General features: G+C 39.6%; 2 protein-coding genes across 2 annotated transcripts; one reads left to right on the top strand and one right to left on the bottom strand.

The window, feature by feature from the left end:
* Positions 1-1767: 1767 nt before the first annotated feature.
* On the top strand, positions 1768-5334 carry pter (phosphotriesterase related). The gene is made up of 5 exons (XM_044368563.1): positions 1768-1870; positions 2612-3069; positions 3506-3771; positions 4313-4453; positions 4736-5334. Exons 2-5 carry the CDS (start codon positions 2638-2640, stop codon positions 4944-4946), a joined length of 1050 nt encoding a protein of 349 aa, XP_044224498.1. The 5' UTR covers positions 1768-1870; positions 2612-2637; the 3' UTR covers positions 4947-5334.
* c1ql3b (complement component 1, q subcomponent-like 3b) lies at positions 5221-10458 on the bottom strand. The gene is made up of 2 exons (XM_044368564.1): positions 7170-10458; positions 5221-6793 (listed from the first exon to the last, which is right to left on the bottom strand). Exons 1-2 carry the CDS (start codon positions 7788-7790, stop codon positions 6614-6616), a joined length of 801 nt encoding a protein of 266 aa, XP_044224499.1. The 5' UTR covers positions 7791-10458; the 3' UTR covers positions 5221-6613.
* Between the last annotated feature and the right edge of the window lie 7832 nt (positions 10459-18290).

Below are 18290 nucleotides of genomic sequence, written 5' to 3' on the forward strand. Positions count from 1 at the left end.
TGGAGAATGGCAGCTAGGGACACAGAGTCAGACGGCAAACAGAACCAAAATAACGGCAGCTCAACAGGGAAACTCTCAGACTACTGAAGCCTCATATAAGAGCCTCAGATAAGTTTTTAAATGCATTTTTGCACAAAATGAGTGTGTGGACACACTGTGGATTTTGGCCCCTATCACTCGCATTGAAAGCGCATAAAAACAAGACAAAAATATATAAAATTAAACAAAGGCAGGTCTAAACTGGTGGGTCTTGAGCTGCTTTTAAGTAAAGGTGTCTCCACAGTGTTCACAGTTTAAGAGCCAAAGCTTTGCAGTCTCCTTTTAGTTTTAAGGCTGGAGCAAGGAACAGCCAACAAACCCTGATACAGTAGAACAGAGCCTTAAAAGTGATCACAAGAACCTTGAATTGGATTCTGAATTTAATGGAAAGCCAAGTGTAAAAAAAAAAAAAAAAGGATCAGAGACTTTTTAGACTAGAGGACATAGCCTAAAGCTTCTGGACCACTCATAAATAACGAAAAGATGAAAAGAAATCTCAACCAGATGATATAAAAACATGGATAATCATCTCCATTACAGTTTGAAACACAGGATCCTCTGTTCTTTTTTTTGCCCTAAAGCTACCCAGCAGGTTAATCCAAATGAAGCACAAAAGTCCCATATGTTTGCTGGCTGTTGCTCTGTTCCAATCCACAGACTGGTGAGCTGGTTGACAAACGGATGGCGAAGGCCCTGCAGTACATGGATGGTCATTTGCTCAGTCATTTGCCAGCATGGTCAGTGCAATGGTGACTGTTCACAGGGCAATCCCTGCAACAGCAGACCAAATGCTGCTGTGGAGACCATCTGCTGAGTTTAGATCACAGAAAGAGTCACAGTCTGTCTCTCAAACTCTGCATCATCTTCACATGTTCTGCTCAAATGACCAAAACTAGGATATTAGCCAAATACAGTAACAGTGATATTATATTATAGTTTATAATGTGATGTTACAAAACTTATTTGTAATTTCTATAATAAAACTTGATTTGTGCTCATAGTCAGTATGACTGTTATGTGAGTAAATCTACTGAATCATTATTTGTGGTTTCAAGTTACCCTGTTTGGTACCACGGATGGTTCTATTAAGGGTTAATAAATCAGTATCACTGCTATATAGACCAGTTAAAGGTCATTAATGAAAATATGTATACAGGTTGTGGCATTCAGCATGATATTTCATCAGAAAAACCCCAACTTTTCTCAAAAAATTAAAAATATTTGTTTGACTTATCAAAATGTGCAACTGCAGACTTGATATGTTATTGTAACAACCCTTCATTAATGACTTAAGAATTATAATGACTTTTGCTGTCAGCTCATTAGAAAGTGAGAAACTCACTTATGACCTCATTAACACCTTGACTATTAATAACTCAACAGCCAGAGAAATTTTTCACAGCTTGGCAACCCGAAAGTTGTTCTTATGGCTTATTAATGATTAGCATTAGTAAATTATTTATTAAACAATAGTATAGCCATTAGTTACAGCTTGTAGCCTTTATGAGTGAAGTCTATTTATTACTTTCATTTATTTATCAATCTATATTTATAATCTTTTAGCTGTAAATATTATGTAAATTAAAAGAACAAAAATAAGTAAAGAATTCCCAAACATACTGTATATTAAGAAATAACCATTTTATTTTTATAATAATGTAATAAACTAGTTCCTCGCTGTAAATGTAATTGATTTGCAAGTACTGAAGTCTCGTAATCTATCGCGATGGTTCTCAATTCCCGCGACGTGACGCTGTGCTAATCTCACAGCGGACCGGCTGTGTATACTCGGCTGGTGGTGGAAGCAGACCCGACTTAAAGCAGAAACAAGGTCAGCAACGTGTTTCAACAGTTTCCACAAATTTCAGGATTTAAAGTCGATGAAACTTTAGTATCCGTCTACATCCTGCTGCAGCTCTGAGTTTATTGCACGCTGTTTTCGCTTGATTTAATCGATTTCCACGTTGCCCTTGCACAAAACACTTATTGGACGACCACCATGCTGCAGCAGAAAATACTCGGAGTTCTTTGGAAAGTAAAGAAAGTAACTAGAAAGAGAGTCAATGAATGTAACTCATATTTATTTAAATGTTTATCTGATACCATTTTGGTTATATCAATGTCATCTCCATATCTGTTATATTTGTTGTCATTTGGATAAATTGCCAGTCATTACTAATCAGTAAGCTGATTTCCATATTGTTTTCTTCTTTTATTTGTTTCCATAGAATCACACACATACACACACACACATCAGTAAAGACAGTCCCCAGTCTTGTGTCCTGACCGAGGATCAAACATCCACCTGCTTGCAACAGGACTTTGAGATCCCTCACCTACGCTCAGTCTGGCACTATTGTTAGTTTCAGTTGTGATCAGGACTTGCATTTTGAAGTCCAAAGGTCCCTCCCCTGCATGCACTGCCTGGTCAACCTAGTTAATGACTTGTCAGGATCCCTCCTTCCCTTCCTCCAATCTATTCTGCAGAAAAAGTTGCACCAACATGCAAAAGGTTTCCCTGCTCTTACTTTTCTCTCATCTCTCAATAAATCAATACTTTGTGTCCTTGCAGGCTGTTGGAAACCCTGAACACCCATCATGTCAAAGCTGAGTGGGAAGGTCCAGACTGTCCTGGGTCTGGTGGATCCAGACCAGCTGGGCCGCACCATGACCCACGAGCACCTGACGATGAGCTTCGAGTGCTGCTACTTCCCTCCTCCTCCGGGTGACGAAGCGGTGGCAGAGAACCCGTTCCACATGCAGCACATGTACTGGCTGAGACAAAACCCCTACAGCTGCCATGAGAACTTGCTGCTGCTGCAGGAGACCAGCGCCGTGCGGGACGAGCTGCTGGCCTACAGGAAGGCCGGAGGGGGCACGATAGTGGAGAACACCACCACGGGCATCGACCGGGACCTGCCCACCCTCAGGCAGCTGGCCAAGGACACTGGGGTTCACATCATCGCTGGAGCAGGGTACTATGTGGACTGCACCCACACAGAAGCCACCAAGAAAATGAGTGTGGAGAAGGTGTGAGTCTAGCAGTATTTGACGCATTTCTTTTTTTACGAAATTTTAAACAATTTGATCTAAATTGTGGAAACTTCTGTGTGTGTGTCTGTGTGAACATCCTGCATCAGTTCTTGTGTTAAGAGTTTGAGCCATCACCCATTCTCTCAACACATTCTGTGTTTCTTCTGTATCTTTTGATTGATTTGAACATGTTTCTAGCTACTCGTCTTGTCTTTGAGTAGTGACCCACTGACAATATGCACATAATCTTCATATTTATAATTCAACATTGTCATTCAAACTGAACATGTGCTGTTCATGTGCATCAATTCTGTTAAAGAAGCACAGCGCATAATCAGAAAAGTGTCACCTTAATGATCTAATATGCAGATTAGGCTGCAGCAGGAGTGATGTCGTTCTGCTTTGACTAACTTCTCATTTTCCTGCCCGTCAGCTCACTGACATCATCATCAGCGAGGTGCTTCACGGCGCCGACGGAACAGACATCCGCTGTGGCGTGATCGGAGAGATCGGCACCAGCTGGCCGATTACAGAGAGCGAGAAGAAGGTGCTGAAGGCCACGGCTCACGCTCAGGCCCAGCTCGGCTGCCCGGTTATCATCCATCCCGGCAGGAATCCTGCCGCTCCGGCTGAAGTCATCCGGATTCTCCAGGAGGCCGGCGGTGACATCGGCAAAACTGTCATGTCTCACCTGGATAGGTGAGAAGTGCCTGAATACAGCGGGCTGAGTTTGGGAATTGAAGGGATGCTCAGATTTCACTGAAAGTGTAGTGGCTGACCTTTATAATACCATTTTAATAGTAATATATGAAATATGTAAGCTTTTTATACATCAACTTTTCAAAATTAAGACCACATTTCCCATAAGCTCCACTATTTCTGTCATGCAGTGGAATTATTATTCATTGATCTCACGTTGAAGATGTAGGCATGTAAAGTTGTCACGCTGGCAATATGGTACACATTTTTTCTACTTCCTCATGCTCTTCTTACCTTCATCTCTCAACTTTGACTGCGAAGGTCTAAAGAGAGATGGCATAGAATAACTGAGTTCATCCCAAAATTTCTTGGATGTGATTTTCACAACAAACTTTGGTGGGGGCTATTCTTTGGAAAGTTAAAATTCATCAAATGCATTTCATTTTAAGCATTAACCCATATAAAGATAAAATTAGATGACCTCCTCGAAATGCCACACGTAGCACCTCGACTTTATCACCGGTGTGTCGTCTCCCTGCAGGACTATATTTAATAATGGTGAACTGCTTGAGTTTGCTAAGATGGGGTGTTACCTGGAGTATGATCTGTTTGGAACCGAGATGCTGAACTATCCCTATGACCTGAACGTGGACATGCCCAACGACAGCCAGAGAGTGAAAGCGTGAGTAACACTGCTCTTGTTTAAACTTGTCAACTGTAACCATGTTGATGTGTCCACACTTGACACTTAAATGTGACCTCTGTGTTCACATTTAAGTAAGATTTCCTTTTCTTTGAGATAATCTCTTTTTATGTGTTATACATATACATCAGATGTGTATGCCCACATATAAAAGGTTTAACATCTGGCAGAGGCATTACAGTATGTTCTTTAGCTAAAATTGTCAGTTGTGTTATGTTTAAAGGCCCCTCGTGTCTCACAAGTTTCTCTGTTCACGTTCAGCTTGGCGTTCCTGGTAAAGGAGGGCTATGAGGACAAGATAGTGATCGCACACGACATCCACACCAAGAACCGTCTGACCAAGTACGGCGGTCACGGCTACTCTCACATCCTGAAGAACATCGTGCCGAAGATGCTGACGAGGGGCATCTCGCAGCACCAGGTGGATAAGATCCTCATCGACAACCCAAAACGCTGGCTGACCTTCAAATGAGGCAGAAAAGAGACCCAAGGCAGGCGTTTTTGATGTAGCCATAACTTTATCTTCACACGAAGACTGAACAACCCACAATGAACACTTTGAGATTCTTGCAATAATCACCAGTCCAAACAGATTCATAAATGTGCTTTTTGGACCCTTAAACCAACGAGCTTATTGGGTTTGTACTTAATTTGTTTATTCTTAATTTTTTTCAGTCAAGCAAAATGTTTTTAACTTCATTTACTTTAAATGGAAAATAATTATAGGCCGTCATTTCATTTAACCAAAAATATTTATAGGGACGAACTTGAACAAAGTTCAAACATGATTTTATATCTGTGATTATACATTATTCACTTTGTAAGCAAATTATATAAAGTAGCCTTGCAGGATCACAGTGCCTCTCATTAGCAGTCTTGTTTTGGTCCACAAAAAAAATGCTTTTGTTTGTCTACAGAAATATGAATATAATCGAAGACAAATATTTTTCTTCTCCCTGGAGGTGTTGTCTACAGTGGTGCTAATTGATTTTTTAATGTCAATGTAGTAGCTGCTTTCTTTATATTTGTAAGTGACAGCCCTGCAAACACGTTTCATTGAAGGAAAATAATGAGTGTGTTGGTAATCAGTATGCCGCTCTGCTCTCGACACAATGCGGCTGTGTTAGATGAGTTGTCCTGTTGCCCCTCAGTGGGTTTCTGGGAGGCCCAGATGAAGGACACATTCTCCTCTCATCTGGGAACAGGTGGCTTCACAGGGTGACTTCACACCATGATCAATGGCGTGATCGCCACAGCTGACTGTGCACCGTGAAAAACTGTAACTTTTGATTAATCTTCCGAGAGGATTAGAAAGTAAAGCCAGAGGATTTAATTTAACATCATATTTTACATTCTAGCTGACAATCATATCTAGAGGGGCTCAACAAACAGCAGGCCGATCGATGTGTGTCGTCCAGTTCGAGGGAACGTTGCTGTCAGTGTGACTGTCCAGTTTTATGATGGTGACTAACCACCAGACTACCCTGTCGCTCCAACCAGCTGTCATATTGAGACAGACAAGAAGAATGAGTTACAGTGATCATATTGTGACAGTGCGTCAACACATTTTACAGATTTGTTTTTCTTTTAAGTGTTTTTTTTATGCTGCGCAGAGTTAAAATGTCAGTTTTTATAATCATGCATCACTACATCTTTTAACGTTTTCACTCAAAATGCAACAGCCACCAAATATTTTGTTGAAAATTAAAGCGCCAATATGGATCAACAACACTGTAAACAGAGTGGTGAATATGTGCATATAACTTTAACTTCTATAATTGAGTGCTACAGGTCAATACAATGAATCTACACTCAGTATGTGTTACAACAGCAGCTACAGTATGTTTGACACATCAGCAAACTTAATTTGTAATGCTAAACAGTTCAGTCAGGGTGCCATAGCGACACTAATCAAACCGACAAGGGTACAATTCAACGCTGTACACACTAAAATTCATTATTGTTATTCTGTAATTACACTTTACAGTTCTTTTCTTTTTACGCATGACTTCTTCAACATCTTTCTTGATTCGTTTGCAATGTGGGAAATGGTGAGCGCTGTCTCTAATAATCCAACTGACACTGAACCGAGCATGAGCAGTGAAGCAAAGTATATGCAGAGCAGATCTTTCCCTTGTTTCAATCAGCGTACAACATGAAGCCAGAGAAGGTGCTGTACTTGTTGTTGTTGCCCCCGTGCGCCTTTCCGCCGTCCAACTTGATGTAAATCTCGTCTCCGGGCTCGAGATGTAAAACAACACTGTTGCTGGCGTAGTCGTAGTTCTGGTCGGCGTCTTGGGCGATGGCGCTGGCTCTCACCTGGAAGACAAATATGAAATTTCTGGTGATAAAACTTGGTTTTTTACTTGCTTGCTGAAATCAGAACCGCGGACAGCTCCGTCACGTGAGGTCATCTCACTCACGACACATCTGTCGTTTTCATGTCAACCTTAAAACAACACTCAAAACACTTAAGTGTAAGCAGTCTCTGTGTTTATATGTCCGGAAATGTAATCTTTGAACGTCTTTCTAGGTGCTCTCGTGCGTAAAAGCTGTGCGTAAAAATGTATGAAGTAAACTTTGTTCGTCAAATTACGTTTATAACCTTGATCTAACGAGTATTTTATTGTGCATTTTATACAAAGAGTAAAGCGGGAAAAATAAAACATTTATACTATTTCATGAAGTATCCTACCTGGTTGTTTTTGCAGAGGTCGGCCCACATGCTGGTTCCATCCCCTCCTCGCATCAGCACGTGGTAAACAAAGAAGTAAATCCCTGGTATTGAGCAGGTGAATTTCCCTGTTGAGGGGTCATAGTGGTTGCCGAGATTTGTGACCACGTCGTCGAATTTCAGCACTTCATATCCCTCATGTTGCTTCTTAAGTCCTGCATAAAATGCAATCTTTGGGATAGTGTTGTAGGTGGCTGCACTGATGGCACCGGTGGGCCCATTCATTCCGGGTGCTCCGGGTGGACCCGGAGGACCAGGTACCCCTCTCTCTCCGGGAGGACCAGCAGGTCCAGGTGGCCCGGGCTCGCCGACCGGGCCCCTCGGACCCATCCTCCCCACGCGTCCCGGCTCTCCTTGAGGACCTTGGATGAACGTCGGAAGCGACTGAACCAGACGGTTGTCTTTGATCGGGTTGGTCGTCTTGGCCGCGGCCGTGGCTGCGGTCCCGTGGGAGTCGCACACCATTTGGCAGGATCCGAGCATCTCATAGCGGGCAGGAGTCCCGGCGGAGTTCACCACGACCGGGATCAGAACCACCAACACCAGCACCAGCGCGACGCCACAAACACCAGTTGCGATCATCTGCGCTCTGCGGATTCGCTGTGTTCTCCGGAGTGGATGGTCTTCCAGCCTGCTTGTGAGCGATATCTCTGCCGAGGGAAGAATTTGACCCGATCCTGTATGATACTGCAACTTTTGGAGATAAAATAGTCCCTTAAATGTTTATGCGCAAAAGTAACCATCCACAACTTTTACGCGCTGTAGTATCCGTCCAACTGGTTCATCTCCACTTTCTCACCGCAAGAAAAACAACAACAAAAGACTTTATGGGATGAAAAACAACACAGTCTACGTTATATGTTTATGCAGCACAAAGTCAGCTACAAGTTTCCGCCCACAACGGTGCCACAGGAGAGAATGGGCTAGAAATTAAATGTTACCCGTTTCTGTGTTTGGAGAGTGAGGGGAGGGGTGGAGGTGATGGATGGGACAGAATCGGTGCATTTCTTCAATCAAAAGAGAGAAAGTGAAAAACAAAAGGGAGATGCAGCTTTGAAACGTGACTAAAATGGCACAAATAATACGGGCAACTGCTTTCACATCTTAATGACACCTTCCCTTCTTTTAATGGATTTGTTTGTGAAGTCAGGGAGATAGATATGTTAGATCACTTCAGCAGGGTTTTAACAGAGTATGTATTCGTTTTCCTATTGATTATTGTGATGTAACAACCCACAAGAATGTCACAACATGCTTTTAGCACTTATTCAAATAGCTCTAAAGGTCTTAAGCCTAATTAGGACCATTAAAGACCAAAAGCTATACTCCTTTGGCACCTGGTCACACCTCAGCGGCTCCCCTGGTCCAATTTATCATTTGAAAGAAATCTATAGAGCCACTGAAAGGAAGGAGGGAGTCACTAGGAGCTGGCAGTGAGAGATGACTTCATACAAATATACTGATGAAATGACTGAATGCTGGGCCATTTAGAGGGAGAATAGGATGAGATCACTTAATTAATGACTAACTGGAATTCACAATTAGCAGTTGTATCAAAAAAATCTCAAATTGTTGAGTATCCGAAGAGATATTACGCATATGTTTTAATTTTCCTGGAAATTTACAAGTGAGTTTTAACTGATTCATAAAACAATCCAAACAGTCCATATTGATTGCTAAGATTTTAAAAGCATGTCTTGTCTTGACAAAACTTTAGCACACTTGCTTTTGTTAAGTTTGAGTGATGAAGGGCTAATTGTTGGTGAGGAGGGCAGATGATGATGTTCTCATGAATGCAGAGGCTGTCACTCTGTGTCGATGGCACCTCACTGAAAGGTGAAGAGATAAATGAACAGGGAGTAAAAAGACAGAAAGCCCCATTTGTTTGTTCGGAGGGAAGGTTTGATTGCAGCTGGGATGAGACTCTAGATGTGTGTTTGTTGAATAATGATCTCTAAAAGTGCCAAACAGAACTATTGACCCTCTTTAAAAATATATAGTTTAATTAAAATTGGTGGGTAAAAGTTAAAATCAAACAATGATCTTTATTACTTATTCTTTTTGTTAAAGTAGAAATATGGTTTTGAACTGAAATGCAGTTTTCACTTCAAGTAAGACACACTAAAATCAAGGGTTTCCTAGCTGCAAAACTGTGCTGCCATCACTTTATTTATACATGTATCCCATTTAACAATATAAATAACAAGAAAGAGAGAAAAAAAACACAATTGCATAGTCTTTAGAGTATAAGTGTAACATACTGCCATACATGTCAATGACATAACAAGCACATCATATTGCAGTGGGTCAGTTTTGTCCTATATACACAGATATAGGAGAATATTGTGTGACTTTTATTCTGACTTATGCATAAGGTCCCTCTTATGCATAAGAGTCTGTGTAGACAAATGGACAAAGAGCAGAGTTAAGCGCTTACATTGATACTTGATGTCACACCTGCCACAGATGTCAGTCGAGATTACACAACTTTCGGTTATACCGTTGTCTATCACATGTCTGAGTGTCAACCCTTGCAAAGAGGGGATTCAGGGGATTCAAGGGATTCAAGGATCAAGGGAAAGAAAACTGAAGCAATCCCAATAAAAAAAGAAGCAAATGTGAATATGTTTTTGGCACCTTGTAGAACAGAAAAAGGTGGAAGTGTCTGCTTTAGATTGGCTTTAGCAATCAAGTTGCTGGAAAGGATAGATTCTCTATATATGTCGATGAAAGGAAACCAGATTACATTTAAAGATTCTTAGTTTGAAGAAACATCTTGACCTCCTTTGTCCATTTAGAGCAGAGCAGGCAGCTTTTAATCACCAAGCTAACAATGAAGCCAATGAATGACAATGAAGCAAATGGCATAGCATTTGACTGATATGAAGTAGTGCTATGTTCTCTTGAAATTATGGCATAATTGGATTTTGGTCTATTGTTTTGATATGAGAAATGTTCAGATATTGAGGTCCAGATATCATTTAAAGAGATGCATGATCAAATCATCAGTTCCATTGTTGTTGGTGACTGCTAACATCAGAATTGTGATACATTTTGGACATATTTTCTCTACTAAAACAGAGACGGTGAGCCACTTTCAACTGTAGCAAGCATATACAAATGGATTAGGAGTGATTTCCCATGAACCTCTTGTATATCTCATTGTTGAAGCATTGATGTGTTGAATAATATCATATAACATTGAGATGTGACCTTTAAAGCTGCTCTAATAAATGCTTTTATGTTAACAATTGATCACATGATCATGCATAATGTGAAAGTTTTAATTCATAGTGATGAACCCAAGGTCGATTATCACCTGATTCTGCAGCCCCCCTCAGCTTTAAGGACTGTTTTAGTGTCTTTCAGCTCATTGTTTTGGTTAACGGGCCCACAGCTTTACTGTTGATTCCCTCTCATCTGCTTTAGCCACAAAACAGCAGGCAGCTGTTTTCAAATTTTTAAAAAAACTCTATAAAACCACCTACTCAGCACCAACTGGGAGACTAGTTAGCAAATACTGTGGAGCATTTCACAGCTAAAAAGCCAGATATTTCTCTCAGGAGTTAGAGGAGATAAAAGTCCCAAAAAGAGAGAGAATACAGGACGTCGTTTGTCAGGTGGCCAGAAACATGACTCCAAATGAATGCTAATGTTGCTATGTATCTTTTGGATGTGTGAGCTCCTGTCTGCTAACATGTTCAGCGCAATATCAACTTAAAGGGAAACTTCAGTATTTTTCAACCTGGACCCTATTTTCCCATCATTTTGTGTCTAAGTGACTAATGGGGACAACAGTTTTTGAAATTGGTCCAGTATTGAGCGAGAGCACTGCAGCTGGCAGCCGCAAAAAGGTTCTGCAATGTAATCCTTTGGGACAATTGCGCCCCATCAATGTACGTCCACTAAAATTGCTTGTTTTTGCTACTGACAGGCTCAGATTGTTATTACAAGTGTCTGACAGCATTAGTGAACGGACCCCACTTAGACACAAAATGATAGGAAAATAGAGTCCAGGTTGAAAAATACTGAAGTTTCCCTTTAAAAGGATGTTTCTGTGTTGTGTTTACAGCTTGTATCCGCTGCCCCCAGGTGGCCATAAAAAAGTCAGTTAATGCAGGTTTCATATTAAAGGTTATTTCTTTTGAGCATCAAGTGGACAGAATAGTTAACTTATAAAATGTCAATGTGTTTTAGCTTGAAGAGAGCAAAATCTCTGTTGAACCTTTAGAAAGATGCAATTAATTTGATCCCAGCTGAAATCTGTCATTGAAGGCCACCAGAGAAATTACACCACACCGTGTCTCATATTTTCAGTGTTGCAAGCTGTTACGCCCAAGTAATGAATATAAAACTAAAGGATATTCAGAAACAGAAAGAACAGAAAAGGTCTGGTAAACCTGTTTCTCAATCAGCTTCTTCTGAGCGGTGTGGTCTTACATGAAAAACAGTTTTTGGTTATTTCATATGGAGAGAGATTTCTTCACTGGTCTGAAGCGGACGGGGCTCATTTAGTGATGTCACGTAATTCCACGCACCAATCAGGATTCAGCGGTTACTTGAATCAAAAGCTGATGACAGTTGGTGGTTTGTTTGCTGATGCTGTCAGTCCACTGTCAATCAAATCTGATCAACACACACCTGCACAATCCTGATGAACCAGATTATCTGGGCTTCTGAGTGTTAAACTCTTGATAAATAATAACTAAGAATGTCTTCTTCCAATCTTTAAAGTTCCTCTCCAGTCAAAAATGTGTGTTTATTCTTGTTCTTTCATTGTGGTGTTTGGGTTTCACTGAGCAGAGTGATGTATGTGCAGAGTTTTCACATTCATCTGCTGAAAGGAAAAAGTTTCTCTGAGCTCACCTTAAATCTCAGTTTGAGGTGTGTACCTAGGAGCAGGATTTATGACATCACAAACATTTTGGGGCCAATCGTGCTCCAGTATGCAACTTACAACTTACTTAGTGTGATGCGGAAATTTGAAGTCTCCAGTGCACAATCACTGATAAATTGACTTTTCAGTGAAGTAGGAGTAAATGTTTAGAAATTAAAAATATTTGCATATTCAGAGATTCTGGATTTTTTAATGAGGGGGAAGGGTAGGATGTCATTTAAAGGCTTTTAAAGGAAGTAATTGAACATTTTTTTTGTGGAAAAAATATACCAGACACAAATTGATAGTCAAAGCAGGATATTTTTATATGTCTTCAAACAAGTCTTGAGGGGATCTTTATATTTGGCTTTTCAGAGGCTTTAAAGGGCATCAAAAACTAACAGGGACCTTCATGGATACTTAGATAGTGCAGTCAAAGTCCAATTTTGCTACATTTTATGGATGATTGTAATTAGTCTTGCAACAATGGATGCCAATAATTGAGGCTGGAAGTTCAGAATAACCTTCCTCTCATAATACCCCCTTAAAATACTCTTCCTTTTTATCGGTAGTGTGTTTTATTTTGCTTAATTCATGCATCTCTGTTATAACAGTAGTTTGTGAGGGCACGCCATGTGAGCTAAAATACATGATCATTTATAAAAGAACATGTTTTCTGTGGGAAGGGTGCAAAGTGAGAAATAGAATGAGTATATAATAGAGTAGTATATAAAGACACACATGCACACATACACAAACACAGTGGGACACACTGTGGCAGCTATGAGTCAGTGAGCACTTGTTAGTGGTCAGGCTCTTTCCCTCCAATTGGCACAAGCCTCCAGTGACTCAGGGAGACTTGTCGACCAGGAGCCAGAGTGAACAGCAGTGTCAAAATCCACCAAAATCTGTGGGAAGAAGACAGAACTATTAGAAGCTTTTCACAGTATCACACCAACTGAATCCGAGTGCACATGTTTTGATTTTTTCATGTGTCCATAGTTGACTTTCATCGCTCTTTCCCAGCACAAGATCTTAGTTACTCAGCTCACCTCCGCCGCCGTATTTAAAGATTCCTCTGGTGGTGGGAAGCTCTGACAGGTTGTTTTGAGTTTCGACTTTGGAGTTCATTTACAACCAGTCAGGCAGGAGTCCTGGGGGAGCCTGATGATTTTTGACATCCGGACAAGCAGATGTTCAGAGGACATGAATAAAACATGAAGCCCATCTGACCACAGACCGGAGGCTTTTTCGATTGTCTAATGAAATATGAGGCGTGATTTCAATCCCCCCAAAAAAAAAAAAAATATAAAAAAAATCCCTTTGTCAGATAAGTGTGATGCTGCATGAAATATGTATGACATTTATTGGGCCTGACCTGGCTGGCAGCAGGGCACAATTGTGGTTATGACAATCAAAACTGAGACAGGTTTGTCAAACAGTTTATCTGGTGAATGGGAAGGAAACTGAATGGACCTCTCATTACCAGCCAGGGACATAAACAGAAATATTATGTGACACCAAAGTGTACATCAACTGATAAAACACTGTGTGTGCCAGGTAGCCATGTGATAATGCACGTCCCTCTGTACTTTTCACACGTTCAGCTCTTTCAGAATTTGTGTTTATCTTTTTTTTTTCTTCCTGTTTTCTTTGCACAGAAAAGCCAGTGAAAAAGGCTGGGCTCAACAGTTCAGCTCAGCGGGCGGGATAACAGAATGCGTTACCAAACCACCCACTCAAAGCTGGTCCTGTACTGTATTAAAGATAGAGGAGCAATCAATCCAAAGCAAAGGCTTTTCATTCAAGTGAAAATCAAGGTGTGACTGGTGATTGTTTTGTTCGATTCCATTATTTTCCTCCTCGTTGACAGGTGAACAATTGCTAATCTTGATTTGTGCACGCGTACTTGTGTGCCAGTGTGCTGCTCATTAACACTGTGGAAGGGGTTTGCGTTTTTTAAAATGCACTCTGTTCATATGTGGACTTCTGAAACACACTCAATTCAGATTTGTGAAAAACATCAAGGCAATGAGTAAATCTCAAAATACATGTGGGCTACAGCTCAAAATTTCCACATGAGGGAATAATGAGACAAGAATAAATTCAAATACAGGACACAGACTATTCAGAGCTTCAAGTACACTAATTTGTGGAGAAAAATTCAAAGAGCTCCTGGATGAGAATTCATAGAGTGCCCTTGAGAATTTAAAAAAATACAGGCTTACAGACTGGAAAGTATTGTCGCTGTTGATATTCGTTAGCGCCTCCTAGAGGACAGTTTATGAACATCATAACAGGCTGTAAACGGTTGCAATATTCAACTGTTTTTACCTGCTTTTATCACACAATTCAAATATCTTTTCTGAAGTGAGTGGTAAAGCCTAATTGTCTTAAAACAAGTGAAAACTCTGACAATGCAATGAAAATATTTCACTAGCTTTTGTACAAGTCACCTTATTTCTGGTGTTTTGCTAAATCAAGTTAAATTTTTCTTGATTCTAGTGTATTTTCCAGCCTTATTCTTTATTGTTTCTATTGGTACAGACACTCCTTTCTGGAAAATTCTGATTTTTTTCTTTTGTTTTAAGACACTAAAGGTTTTTAGGACTCAATTACAGACTGAAAGTGCATAATAAGATGGGGATTTTTTGCAGTGCATCTATCTCTGTTATTGTGGTGATTTTCCAGTAACGTTTGGAAAATTACTTTTCCACTTCTCCGCTTCTATTTGTGCCCTCAAAAGTGGTCTTAAAGAAGCCAACATACAATATTCCAAGTCACTATTCCATTAATGAGTCTTTTTGTACAGTAATGTAATGTCTGCCCTTACAGAAAAACAGTTTCCTCAGATGCAACCATTACATACTTTTCATTGAAAGTGTCAATTTATGTTCTATTCTTGTTTTTACAAGCCGACAAGGTGGTACGACAGTGCTGCTGATTGCTTGTTACTTGGTTTATCTAACATTTATGACTGCCACTGTTGATAACATGAAGCAGTACTTCATGTTTCTAATTAAATTTAAATATCATGTTTTCCTCCCTGCAGCATCCTCCTGTCCTCCAGCAGGAGCTCAAAGCCAAACACGTCATCCCTCTCAAACAGTCTGTGAATAAGATGTTGAATCATGTGTGGCATCCTGTGAGAGGTTTAGTGATAATATAGAATTTAATACAAAAAATATGAAATACCAGCTATATGAATGAATACGTGGCACAATGCACAGAGATCTGCATGGCTCGATAAACAAAAAAACAAATTGACAAAAGCCACATACACAAGGGGAATTTTTTGCAGAAATTTACCTTGTAGAGGCAGATGACTGCCATTTAAGGTTTTACAGCCTGATAATCTGACTGGATTATTATTTCATTTCACGTCACTTGAATTGCTGGAAGTGTGTGCAGCGATTCAGAGGTCTGGAACCAGGCGATAGATTTTAGCCTCTGACCGACATGAATGATAATTTACAGATTTGGATCACGAATAGGCAACATATTCTGATATTTGATATTCAAAATGTGTTTAAAATTGTCTATAACATATTAAACCAGAATATCACCATGAAACAATTGAACTCTCCTTAGTGCCAGTTCAACAGTAGGGGACAGTGGGACACATGTGATCCTCAAAATTGAAAATAAAAATTGAAAAACACGTTATAGAAAAATGTGATGAGTAAACTGGATAGGATTTTACTGTTGGTTTTACAAACACATTTATGGTTTACAATAGCAGAACGTAACTACGTACGTTTACAAAATACACATTTTGAGACATACTTTGCGTGAATATTTCTATTTTACACTACTTTATACATACATCTACTCCACTATGTTTCAGAGGAAAATATTGTACTTTTCACCACACTTAAATGATCTGACAGCTATAATTGCTAGTTACTTTGCAAATTTTACAGAAATCTTACATTTCATTTAATTTATACAAAATGTATGATTGTCAAATAAAATATTATGCACTTTTTTTAAATGTAGATTGATATATCCAGCATTATATAAAGTAGCATTAAACATTTGAATGCTGCATAGATTGTAATGCATCAGTAATAATAACATATATAAAATTCAGCTTAATGAGTTCTTTACTTTAAACCATCTGTACTTTTACTGAAACAAATATTTGAATGCAGCTTTTACTTTACATTAATTTACTTAATATACATTAAGATTAAGATTTATCATTAAGATTACTTAAGTAAAGGATCTAAACACTGCGGACATAACTGGTTGATAAAGATTTTTTTAAAGGTTGCAAATTATGAAAATACTTCAAATAGTCTACAGTATATCAAGGCTCTGTGTTGTGGAAAATATCTGAGTAAAACGTTGTGGATGTTTGGCAGTGTGTGCAACTGTCTGTGGTGAAAAGCTTGTCCCTGCATTCCAGGAGTGTTTTGATTGCTCACAATAAAACTTAATGTATTGCAACCTGGAATACAAGATTACAACAAAGGATTATAACAAAACCAAATCCCCCATGCAACAAGAAATAAGTAGATTGATTTTCATCGAGATGTCAATCGATGCACTGTTTCGCTGATGGCATCAGAGGGCGAAGTGTCACATTTTCTGCCGATGAGATTGAGCGGCAGCGAGGGGCTTAGTGGCAAATACAATTGAGGAGTGTAAACATACCGAGGGCCGCAAGAGGCCGATCAATGCCTCCAGTCTGGGATTGATTAATTACCCCAAGAAAGAGACTGAGGTGTGAGGGCACCAGAGAAACCTGATCAGAACAAGATTTATCACCCAATCTCTGTACTATCACTCCCTCCCTCTCAGTGTTTCTCTTTTCTTACTTTTTTTTTCAATTCTACCCTTCTCCATTTACGCACTTGAGTGTCATGATATGAATGGCTTCTTTTCATGTTGTAGAGGTTAAAAAAAGAATAAAAGAACGAGGTTATGGTGACCTTAACCTACATTTTTAAAGGATATAGGCTGCAAATATCAAAAGAAAACTTCATGACCCAATTTCATTATAAACTGATGTACCAGTAGGGGCTATAAAACTCAACTCATAATGTTCAACACGTACTTCACAATACTCACTGGCCCATGACGAGGCCCCATGGAATGATTTTTTTAACATGCAAATGATTGGTTTTGTTAGTTGTGTGATTTTTTTTTTTAAAAGACACTTCTTTAACGGCTTGAATAAGACAGTAAGCACTTAAGGTGAGAGTTAGATGAAAAGCTTGATACCACTTTCATCTCTGAGCATTAAATATGCAGTTATAGCCAGCAAGCTATCTTAGCTTAGCATAAACAGCTAGCCTGGCTCTGTCCAAAGGTTATAAAATCCAACTATGAGTACATGTAAAGGTCATTCATTAACATCTCTTTTGTTTAATATGTGCAACAAACAAAGTCAATGCCTCCGGTCTGGGAGGCAACCTGACAGGACTTCAGGAAATCACGGCAACCAGCCAAGAAGTACTGTAGTTCGACACAAAACAGCCTGTGAAACCACAATGTATCACTTTTACACTTTTTTTCTACTGAATGCACTAACAAGATACAACGTGAGCTGGTAGGTGGATTTTGTTGCCTTTGGACAGAGGCACACTAAATGTTTCCCTGTGTTTCCAGTCTTTATTCTAAGCTAAGCTAACTAGCAGCTAGCTGTAGCTTCATATTTTACCCTACAGATATGACAGTGTAATTGATTCTCTTATCAAACTCATCTCAAAATGTTCCTTTAATAACCTAAAAGTGGGTGTCTTTAACTTCTATTGTCTGGTTTCTATGTCCTCTTAACCTAAAGTTGTTGTTGAGGTAGTTTTTCAGTTTCTGTTTGTGTTTTTAAAAAGAAAAGACTCCGCAAGAGGAAAGTGGAGGAGATGATGTGATAGGGAAACATTAAATCTCTGGGCACAAATCAGGTTCACATTTAGAAACAACCACAACCTAACACATGAAAAGAGAAGTCTTCTCTTCTTTCCTCTGATCTGCAATTACAAGACAACTAAATGCAAATCATCATGCTCAACATAGTGATTACAACAACAAAGTCTAGCTCAACCTTGACCGCACGTCACCTTCATGAAAACAATGCAGTTGTTGATTGGAGATGCTGACGGTTTCTTCCTCTGACTCATTTACTCTTCCCACAATGCATCAGTTCCAGCACTTTATTTTACATCATAATGATAACATGCAAGACAAAGATAGAAGCAGAC

This window comes from Thunnus albacares, chromosome 12 (genome assembly GCF_914725855.1).
Source record: "Thunnus albacares chromosome 12, fThuAlb1.1, whole genome shotgun sequence".
Lineage (NCBI taxonomy): Eukaryota > Metazoa > Chordata > Actinopteri > Scombriformes > Scombridae > Thunnus > Thunnus albacares.